General features: G+C 34.9%; 3 protein-coding genes; 2 read left to right on the top strand and 1 right to left on the bottom strand.

Annotated features, from left to right (window-relative positions):
* Window positions 1–321: 321 nt before the first annotated feature.
* Window positions 322–1,195, top strand: GSBLH_T00004156001 (uncharacterized protein; the record flags this gene model as incomplete). XM_013043009.1 has 1 exon in its annotated part: window positions 322–1,195. The coding sequence occupies one exon, from the start codon at window positions 322–324 to the stop codon at window positions 1,084–1,086; it is 765 nt and encodes a 254-aa protein (XP_012898463.1). The 3' UTR covers window positions 1,087–1,195.
* A 2,385-nt stretch (window positions 1,196–3,580) lies between these two features.
* On the bottom strand, window positions 3,581–4,745 carry GSBLH_T00004155001 (uncharacterized protein; the record flags this gene model as incomplete). XM_013043008.1 has 4 exons in its annotated part: window positions 4,621–4,745; window positions 4,508–4,585; window positions 4,157–4,472; window positions 3,581–4,119 (listed from the first exon to the last, which is right to left on the bottom strand). The coding sequence occupies exons 1-4, from the start codon at window positions 4,717–4,719 to the stop codon at window positions 3,581–3,583; spliced, it is 1,032 nt and encodes a 343-aa protein (XP_012898462.1). The 5' UTR covers window positions 4,720–4,745.
* Window positions 4,746–4,978: 233 nt separating this feature from the next.
* On the top strand, window positions 4,979–5,083 carry GSBLH_T00004153001 (uncharacterized protein; the record flags this gene model as incomplete). Its single annotated transcript, XM_013043007.1, has 1 exon — window positions 4,979–5,083. The coding sequence occupies one exon, from the start codon at window positions 4,979–4,981 to the stop codon at window positions 5,081–5,083; it is 105 nt and encodes a 34-aa protein (XP_012898461.1).
* Window positions 5,084–11,787: the final 6,704 nt, after the last annotated feature.

Below are 11,787 nucleotides of genomic sequence, written 5' to 3'. Positions count from 1 at the left end.
TACTTGCAATTGAGTGGTACAAAGAATAAATCCAGAATCATTTTTGCTTCTCGGCAACTATGTAAAACATCAAAACTATTTGCATATAATATGAAGTCTGTTGAACGTCTCTGGTGGACATTTAATAACGATATTCTGTTTAAACGTGTTGGTGCTATCATTTGTATGTTCTATCCATCGGAATGTCAAAACTATTTAGCATTTAACAAAACAGTAATATTCATGCCTGCTTACCGTTTTCTCATCAAACGATGTTCTTCAAATGATTCAAATAGCCTTATAAAATGGATGTTCAATAAGCCTAAAGCTCCTGTTATTGTAATGGCTGCAGGAAAGTATGATGCAGAATACATCAACTATTATTCTGGAAAGAATGTGGACTACATAATTGCGTCCACAGTACTCGTGTATTCCCCGCCTAGATATTATTCACCGAAATACAATGAATATTTGTATGCTCCATTTAAAAGAAATCCATTTTATCAACAGTATAGCACACAAATACCTGAAGCATGTAACTCGTCAAATTTTGAGTGTCCTGTTGTCCATATTCGAGAAAAAATAAAAGGAAGGTTCACATATTCTGATATCAATTCATTTAAGGTAGTGATTGTATTTCCATATGCTGTTCTATCCTATTATCTCGCAGATTTGATTACTACTGCAATTCCAATGTTTGTGCCTTCACCATCATTTATCGTTCAAAATAAGATTAGTTATGATATGAAAGCCGGAGATCCTTCCTATTGTGGAAAGAGATTTCAGGAACCTCCTCGACATCCTAATTCAAAACACTTGTATTCACCTGAGGATTCTTCAGAAGAGGCCACTGAATATTGGCTTCAATATGCTTCCTATTATACTCCATGCTCAATTATTTTCAACAATATCTCGCACCTAGTTGAGTTGATGAAAACAACAAATTATTCTCATGTGTATGAATGCAATTTGAAGTATCGCCAACATATTATCAATCACAACAAAATGCAATGGAATAAGTTGTTTCAAAAAATACAAGTAAATAGAGTAATGCCCACTAGTTGGAATGAATCGTTGAATTGGTTTGGAGAAACAAGTTTTTACTAATGTTGATATATAAGTAATACAATATATAGTATTTTTGTGAAAGAATTATGTGTGATTATTTCATATGGATCGTTTTTCATAATTCTGTGCACGTGTCTTTTCCAATATATAATTGTTTGTTTTTCTACACTCATATCATTTTATTGCTTTCATTTATATTAAATATAAATAATAAATAGCCTTCATCATTATGAGTCACAAAATAACAATATATACAATAGAACCAGCGATTCTTGTAATACGGTTATATAAAATTACGATTCTATTTTATTTGTATTCCTAAACTATTTATAATCAAACTTATTATCATAGATAACTCAATACTAAGCTATCAGAATTTTAAAAGTGAAAAATAGCATATTATATGAATCACGTGACTCAAATTCTCAATATTGGTCCACGTGTTTTGGATCCTTTTTTCTCAATACTCAATTTTTCTCTATCTATACTTGGCAATATATTTTTTTCATCAATTATTACAAAACTATATATAGTTATGTACACAAATAAATTACTAGGAAGTCATTCGACTGCATCCGTATACACATTTGCTCGAAAAAAGGCTTAACTTAGAAAAGGTGCAATTCCTTTCAAGTAACAAGAATATAATTTTTAATTGTTTAAAAGAGGTCTGGTAGTGAAAATATTCACGAAGCAAGTTTTGGAAATAGCAATCGATTATTTTTTCAAAATAGCATGCTTATCTATTTTTATTGTTCATAATGTTTTATTGGAAATGTATCACACCCTTTGGAGAATCGATATAAAATACAGAAAGAATTTTTGCTTTTGTTTTTGCCATCATCATAAAGACAAGCTTATTCCACACTTATGATGACTTGTATTTATGTAAATATGCATTACAATCATTTCTGCTTTGTTATACAATCAGCCAATACATCAGAATGAAATTGCTCTATTTTCTTATATTAAAGCGAAAAATCCTTGAACATTTGATTCAATACATTATTCTTATGAATAGTACTATTTTTGTACCATATATTAAATAGTACTGATTATTACTTTTGTCCTAAAATTGTAATGTATTGATTTTTCGATATTAGTCATAGGTTTGGTACATGAGTTCTGGATTACACTTTACAGCATTATCACCATTTAATATGTAAAGAAAATAGTATCCTTATTATTATTAAATAGTTTTTAAAAGTCACAGAGTCATTTTTATTTGGTTTGAACAAAAAATAGGATTATTGGTATTGATTTTTCGGTTTTACCATTTTATTCTTCATAGAATAGCTTCAATTCATTTATTCATAGTTGAAAAGTCGTTTCTAATATGGTTCGTATAGTTCTAAAAATCTCAGTACATTTTTAAGTAGTTTCGAAAATGATGATATGGGAGTATCATATGAACCAATTCTTATATAAATTAGAAGTAGATATTTCTATCAATCTACATTCACATTCAAAAGAAGGGAATGAAGACAATTGTTCAAAATACAAGCAAAACTAGTTGTTTGCATCATGTGCTATATTATACTTTGTTCTTCATTGATATTCAAAATACTATACCATCGTTTTTTCACATATTGTGACGTATTTCTGCACAACTTCCATAGACATATATATTTATTGTGGTATATTTAGATTGTAATTTAGAAGCTTGTATTCTTATTTGAATGAGTGAGTGAATAAAGTATACAAGCTTTGGTTAAACTCAAGCTATTGTATAGAATCAATAATAACTCATTTCTAAAACTTATGTCCAAAATAATAGGATTGACTAAAATTCCATTTAGATCAATAGAACTATTTTCTCATTTGACTTTGGCACAATAATATAGTAAATGTACGCCTCTTATCGAAAGCTACATAATTAATGTAATACACTAAGAATCCAATGATCATTGAGCCCAATTTGACATTCCTTCCTTTTGTTGCTCATACTCCTTGCATTCTTTATCCATATTAATATGACCACATTTTTTGAACCATATATGTCATTATTGTCTGTAGTATTTTTGTAGTTCAATTATAATCTGATTAGTGCAAAACACTCTATACTAGCGTTATTCCATACGTCTTTCTTATTATCTGAGCAAGCTGCCACATGTAAGTGCCTCGTTTATAGTCCTTTGATATTTTGGTTCGTTTGTGAGGTATTTCAATGCAAAATTCGTTGGCTAAGACATAAAAGTGATAATCTACAAAATATGACAAATCACAATCAAATACGTTGAGATATCATCCGATTCAATAGTTCTTCCTTGTTATATCCATAATCAATGAAATATGGATGGAATATGGGATTATCCATTGAACGTTTGACTATGGAATAGGGTTCCATTTCATGATCAGCATAGTATCGGTAAAGAATGTTCTTATTCTCGGCAAGCATTTTATCTACATTTACAATTCTCTATGTGTGGTTCAGAATATATATAGAACTACATGTCGACCTGTAGGATGAGGAACAACACTATGCATATACACTCGCTTCAATTCCGATTTTGTATGAGGAACCATATCCCAACTAACCATTACAACGATCCATACAAATCATATACATATTCTCACACAATCCTTTTTCATAACAATTCTTGTGATTCACTTCTTTTTCATTCATTAGGAATGACTTTAGCAACAATACGGCTTTCGGATCCTTCAGTGTTTGATTATGAATCTGGAGTGTCGAATATAGAGTATCGGATGAAAATACATCGATATCACTCACAAAGTAATGAGTTGTATCAATGAACTCGATCGCTAAGTCTCTCAAAACATTGATAGGAAAGATTGTATTGTTTCGATAAACGGGTTTCTTCTCATTATAATAAATGCTTTGATAACGCGAGCCGATCCTAGACTTCACAATGTAGAGTATAAAGGTGATTCGTTTATAGGACTTGTATGAATCGATCACCTCTCTTAACTCATCAATCTCATTCTCTGTAACGAAGATTACCATATTGATTCGATGTCTCCATCTCTTCATCAAATAGGGCAATCGATCTTTCCGAACTAACGTTAATATTGTGATTAGAGTGACATCATCATAATCCTTGGGATTATCTAGTATGTAAGAGAGAGCAACTTTCATAAATCATACATGGTTTTCTTTTGAAGGACGAACATTCATCTTTCATTGTATCATATGTAACGACATAGAATTGCTGGCAATGAGAGTATGGATGTGAATCATGGCAATCGAAAAACAGATTCTTTTTGTTGTGCTTGAAGAAATCAAACAAATCACTGGCATTATGACAAGCTGAGCTCGCAAATGGGTTGAGATAATATGGAACGAGCTGTTGAAAACATTTCTTTTCATTGCTGAAATGCTTGAGAGAGGGTATCTTCATTAGCTTTTGCACATATACGTTGTTCTTTCCATATCGCTTATCAAGAGGTTGAAAATCAATATACTAGTCATAATAGGAAAAGAGAGAGCAAAGAATACATGAGCAACTGTTGGTAACGTTGTGGTAATAGTTTTCGAATGATGAGACAAGACTTTGTGAGGTGGTAATTGTATTTGCTATAGAATATGAAAGAATTGAAGGGAGAACTTACTTGTAAGACATGAATTGATGCCAAACTCCAGTTTGGATGACTATTGTGTAACAGAATAGAAAGCTCCCCTAAGACTGCAAGGATCAGATAAACTATCATTTCAAATAAAATACATATATATATTATGCAAAAACCAAAATATAATGAACCAAACTACTTTACGAAAAATACACTATTTTTGCTTGATTTCATGGAAGATATTATCAATATTGAGATGTGGATATGAAATATGCATACTTGTACTATGGAAAATAGGATATGGAGTGTTTGTCATCTAATGAAGCGATTTTGGACAAAGAGTCGGTTAAGCATGTAAGAGTGATACACTTGGTACTATACAATCCAGAAATGGACTAATATGTTGATAAATCAAATGATGTGTGCTGTAGTGAAGAGTAATGAAAGTGTCATATTACGATTCTCTATTAATACACAGAATTCATTCATTCCGTACTATTCATAAATTCGATATCTCACAAATTGCATGTTGAAAACAACTCGAAAGATTACAATCTACAAGCTGGAAATGTGACATATCCTTTATTATTATATATTATAGTTGTAGTAATTGCAATGAAACTAAAGAATGCCTTAAAAGTGAGGATATCTCTTAATGATGAAATGATGTAAATTATCGATAGAAAGATAGATAGATTATTGTTGGCTAAACATTGTGTATACACACAGAACGTGATAGATTACTGACTTTGTTTTCCCATTTTGTATTCTTGACAACTATGGGATTTGATATGTGTTCCATTTGTATCGTATCGTATTGCATAGAACTACATTCCCATCTATTTGAATAATGCTAAACAAATCAAAAATGGTATGTTTGGCTACCCATTCAGATTTAGTATTCATTACAGTTTTTGCAATAGAATCAATCCATTCACTCAAACGACAAAGAATAAGGAAACAAAATCAAGTATAGATTCATACACAGCTCACCTGTATCATATTAAGTTTACTATTACCATTCTGTGTGTCCTATGTTTCAATTATTGTTTGTTTCAATCTATTTAGTGTTCAATATCGTGCCAATTGGTAAGTTGTAGGGTACAATTGATATATGTTTCTCTATCGACTTATTCTTCATCTTTCGAATATGTACCTATTCATAGAAGTGATATTTCGACTAAAAGGTATGTACTAACTATTGCTATTATTGTTTAGAGTAATACTAGATATCAACAGTTCTATTGTATTAGTCTAGGTATGTTGATAACATTATAGAAAGTGAACAATAGTACTGTTTCTACTCGTCATGTCGATCCTACTGTCAGTGTGCCAATTTCTACAAAGAATGAAAATAACAATCAAAACGAATCGAATCACAGGAATCATTCCAAAGATTTAGAATTGGTCCTAAATGTAACGAAGAGTCATAAAGTGAAAACAGGTCATGGTATTTCAGATAGTCTTCCAGGAATTGGAAAGAACAGATATGGGTAGGAAATGGTTGATTCATGTGTTGTAGTGATATGCTGATTGGCAAAAGTACCGAACGATTAGATCCTTCCATGATTAAGTCCGAAGAGTTACGTGAATTGTTGGTTTCGTTATTGTGGAGTCAAATAATAGGGTTCGTTCCAAACGAAAACTGTTCCTTCTCCCCAATACCAAAGGTTTAGGAAATCGATTACAGCTATTCTGTGGTTTGTATTTTATATCCATCCGACATAACTGCTCTATTGTGAGTAGGACTGTGCCTTATTTTCTATTAATGATTCTAGTTCCTCATTCTGCCTTGTGGCATAAGTTTTGGACTATCAAGCAATTCTTCGCTCAGCAAGTTGTTTTTGCTGATGATGAAGGTATCGATAAGTGAATAATCATATAATTGAATAGACTTGAAGTATCTATTTCATTTTAGCTATCTAATTATTGTAAAAGCAATAGGGGATTATGTAAGAACAGATTTGCAAAGAATCAAGGACTTCATCATGACGGGTGATGAGCAAATTGGATTACCTACAGGCATTACAACGATTATCGGATATTCGCATATTCTTCGATTCATCCTTGATTCTAAACCTTATCATTCGATTCTATTAGCCAGTGGAATTACTAGTTTCCAAAAAGATGTGTCGTCCCATATGAAGGTTTACTATTGTTATGGAGAGTTTTTACGAGATATTATGCAGATTACCGATCTGACAAAGGAAATGATGAAGGTGCGGTATCCAATCGTTTTTGAACAACCCTATGATGCAATTCAGCTGAGAATGGGAGGACGACTATCGGATGTTCCCATGCCTAATCATTATCTTACCATGGAGTCATTGAATGTTGCCATTCGATGTGTTGGAACCTATTGCAAGTCAAAGAATGTTTATGTAGCTTCTGATTCCATAAAGGCCAAACTATTCATGAAAGAGAGATTACAAAACAAAAATGTGACTTTTGTCAATGAGAGGTCTTTGTTTTCCGATAGTCAATTAAATAACATGGAAGGTGTTTTTATCGCTACTTATTCTGCTGTGGCTGATATCTATATTCTGGGAAATAGCAAACAATGCATAATGACGGATGGAAGCACGTTTGCTTATGCAGGATGTGCTATCACAGGGAAACCACCAGTGATAATTCCATGGACGAAACAAGTATGTTTAGAAAGTGATAGCTTAATAGAACTGTAATGAAGCCAAGTTGGGAAAGCATAAAACAAAATAGTAATAATGTGACTAGGATTTCAATGTTCTATTTGTGAACAAAAATAAGAATACTACAACTATTCTTGAAAATTATTTGCCAATGTGATCATATCGTAATATGATTTAATACACACGCAATGATACGAATAGTACTTTGTAGATATCAAACATGTGGATATCGAATGTAAGCAATAATAGGATATCACATACTTATCTTAGTAATACAATATTAGCCTAGGTTAATAATAAGCAATAATAGGAAATATAGAACGCTATTAATTAATATAAAAAAACCAAAAAAAAGTGAGTAAAAACACATATTGCAATTTAATAATACAATCACACTATTTGAATATGATTACTTAATAATACATAAAAGACTACATATTTGAGATATCAATTTTAATTACTAGATAATTTGGTTTTCGTATGGTGCAAATAATTTTGATTGTAATTGCAAGTTACCTGCTGTAAGTCTTTAAGGAAATATATAATGAAGATCACAATGGACAATAACTACCATTTTTCCATATAGTATTTGTGGTCTGTCATTTCAATCTAATCGAATATTCCTTTTGTCACTGAGGTATCAAATTACTCTGTTTATTCCTGTAGGAATACTGGAAATCCAAGTCAACAGTATAATGTACCATTAGATCATCAGAGTGATAATGGAATCAAAGAGGACTCTACAAGTATTTTGAGAAACAATGGGCAGAAAACTCCACTAGCCAACTGGACTAGCAATACATCGATTCCTCCAGATATTAATACTACAAATAACACATCTACAAAAAAAAATGTAATAACCATACTTGATACTAACCAGACTCATCAGCTAATAAAAGGAGCTAGGATTATTGATTCACTGCCCGGATTCATAAACAAATTTGGGTAATAGTTCGATGTTTATGTATTTACTTAAAGTGATAAAGTACAAGGTGATAAAAAAACGCCAATACAAGCCACTGAAATAAAATCAACAAAACTAAGGGCTTTGTAAAATTCATGATTGCTCTTTATTAATGCATAGAGTGAGTTCAAACCAGCGATTGATTCTATTGCCCAATTATAAAGGCTTGGGAAATCGTTTGCAGCTATTCAGTGGATTGTATTTTCTTTCTATTAGGCACAGAATCCCTATTATCAGTACATTCAAAACCGTTGTTGAAACCTAGTTCCACATTCTGCATCATGGCATAAAGTGTGGAACATTCGGCAGAACTATAATGGGCAGATTGTTTATGTTCCTGATGAAGGTATCGTCTAGAAAATCGTTGATTACATAGATATAAACTATCTGCTTCACTACAGTTACTTACTGGTTGCAAAACCAAATGGGATTTTCAAAAAGGAAGATTTGCAGTATATAATAAATGTTATTCAAACGGGAAATGCTGAAACATTGTTCCCCACAGGAATCACTGCAGTGATTGGAAATGAATTACTTATGAAGTATGTGATCGACTCTGTGGAATATCGTGATATTCTTCAATACAACGGTATAGTAAGCTATAACAAAAGGTATTCCTCCTTTGTCCTACAATATTATTGTTATGGAGAGTTTTTGAGAAACGTTATGCAAATCACTGATTTAACAAAGGAGATCATGAGAGTGAGATATCCTATCGTGGACACGCAACCATTTGATGCTATTCAACTGAGAATGGGTGGAAGTCTATCGGATTTTCCATTGGTTCAAACATGGCTGTCTATAAAATCTCTTTTTGTAGCAGTTAAATGTGTAAAGACCTATTTTAAAACAAATAACATTTATATTGCTTCTGATTCGATGTATGCAAAGAACTATCTGAAACAAAATCTGAGAAATCGAAATGTGAGTTTTGTGAATGAGAAAGCTCTATTCTCAGACACTCAAGTGATGAATTTAGACAGTGTTTCTTTAGCTACATATACAGCAGTGGCAGATCTGTACATACTAGGTAAAAGCAAATCGTGTATCATGACAAGTGGAAGTACATTTGCATTTGCTGGATGTGCACTATCTGGTAATCCGCCTATCAAGATAACACATTCCGGTAAAAAGTGTATTAAATATTAATCTCTCATCCACAATTTCATATTACTGCATTTCACGTTTTTGTTACTAATCACTATTTCTAGCGAGAACAAACAATCAAGCAAACAATTCGTTCATTTCCAGGAGATCTTGAGCGGGCTGTTCACCGCCTGTTACGTTTATATCTTATGGTCTTGGACTTCTTCGAGATCTCATATGTATGGAGGATGATTCCACGCCTTTGGATACGCCAGCTGCAGGAGAGCACTGCGCAGTTTCTGAGGACGTACTTGACAAGAGGACGAGCCATCAACCGGCGCTACCTGAACTTGTGGTTCAGGCATCCGGAGTTGGCTAGAGGGTGTCAGGTAATCCTGGAAATGCGCTGTGGGAGCTGGTGTTGTGTGGAGACGCACTACCCTAAGCTAGAGGGGCCAGAAGGGTGCAAGTGTCCTTGCTGCGGAGAGTGCGAGAAGGAGACCCTAGAGCACTTCCTCTTCAAATGCCGGAGATATATGAAAGAAAGATTGGCTTTGGTCCGAAGGATCAGAGAGAGGCTCACGTTGGGCGAGGAGCGTGACGTGGAGCCTTTCTCTGATCCGGATGGTTCTCGGATTGGATGATGTGCCGACCCGCAAAGCAGAAGTACTGGGAGTGAAAAGGAAGTCTGTGAAGAGGGATGCCCTACCTCTGCCCGATAGTCCGAACGACTCAGAGGCAGCTAGTAGGTTGACACGAGTGTTAGAGAAGGACACAAGTCCGAGACGCGGAGGGACAAAGTCGGATCATAGTGTTGGACCTGCAAGGGGAGATCAAGTAGAGAGCAGGAGAGTTTCGACGCCTGGGGGCGTACCGAAGAGGGAACAGTTAGTTGTGTCGCTATCACACCCACCAACTAGCTTTTCGGCGCCGGTTAAGGTGACCTCTTTGCCACAGGTACCGGGTAGGAAGAAGAATAGACAGTCTGGAATCGACGAGTTTTTCAAGATCGCGACCAAGTGCTCAGACAAGGACAAGGATTTATCTGCGGACAAAACTTTGGACAAGACTTTGGACAAGGACAAGATGAAGATGGACTGACAGTAGGAGGACTGTCTTGGACCCGTCGAACCGAAAGCGTCTACGACTGGTACAGGAGAGGACATGGAATTGGTTCTCTTTGTGTATCTCGTCTGGGTAATATTATGGTTGGGAGAGCCTTGGGAAGGAAGGAAGGACTGTGATAAAATCCAGACACCAGGTATTGGTAGTGGAAAAACTTTTGGTGAGGAAGGTGAGTTGGTCTGTGGTGAGGAAGTAGCAAGATTCTTGCAAAGCACTTACTATTAACGGCTCACTCTATATGGTATGTGGCATAAAGGGATAGCAAGCAAAACCCGCATATGGACTAGTGGGAATAAATCCAAGGGTTGAAGGTATGGGCGTATTAAGTGGTCAACGGCTTGCTCAAGATCTCCTTCAGGTCAATGAATTGTTTGTAGTAGTAGGTAATTGGCGCAGAAAGCGTAAACCTATTATCAGTCCTTTTTCTTCCATATTATGCCTGGCTTCCATTTTTTAACCTGGCCACCTTTTCCTTCCATTTTCTGCCATTTTCTGCCTGGCTATCTCGATGGCCATAGTACATAAAGCGCGAAAACCTTTTCGACCATTTTCTGTCATTTTGGTCATTGTCTGCCCTTTATATATTGGTAAAGAGAGAAAGTCCATGCACTACTCCATGCTTATACAAGGCTCACCCAGTAATGGCTCATTCATTTGAATCAACCCCTACATATACAAAAATCCTTACATCACTTCCATGACTGTTCTGTTCACACCCAACCCAGTCATGTTCAACAATGTGGATTCTACTAATGTGATCACAAACTCGAATGACGAGGAGCTAAAGATTCCTCCTGGATACTACACGATCGGTCAAATCAATGCCATCCTAAACAACATGACTGATACTACGTTCTCGATATCTACGAAGGCTTCGAGTAATGGGTGTATTTATATCCAGTCCCCTCATACCGTCGATTTCACCAATGCTCCGGATATTCGAGAAATCCTCGGTTTAGAAGGACAAACGGTCATTCTACCTGCTTCGTTCTATGGATCGAACGTGATTGATATCACGCGATATCGATAAGTGATCCAAGTGTACTCATCGATCGTGCATTCCTCCGATCTGAAGATTGCCAACCAGAACAACAATCTGCTCACCACAATGATCATTGACGATCCCGAGGTTAATTATCTCCGCACCGTGGAAGACATCTGCATTCCGATAATAACCCGATTCGATCGATTGATGTTCCTATTCCGCTGTATGGATGGTGATATCATGCAATTGAATGGCGAATTCGAACTCCAATTGACGATAGAAGATGTGTGAGATCAAGTGCCTTCCTCAATTCTACCGATGAACCAGTTGAGTATGATGGAAGTGTTCGGTAATACTACGAAGAAGGATGTGAAGCTGGACAATCCTATGTCATTCGATCA

Source organism: Blastocystis hominis (assembly GCF_000151665.1).
Source record: "Blastocystis hominis, Singapore isolate B (sub-type 7) whole genome shotgun sequence assembly, scaffold_5".
Lineage (NCBI taxonomy): Eukaryota > Bigyra > Opalinata > Blastocystidae > Blastocystis > Blastocystis hominis.
The sequence above is the reverse complement of the archived record's forward strand: the minus strand, read 5'-3'. Positions and strand labels throughout refer to the sequence as shown.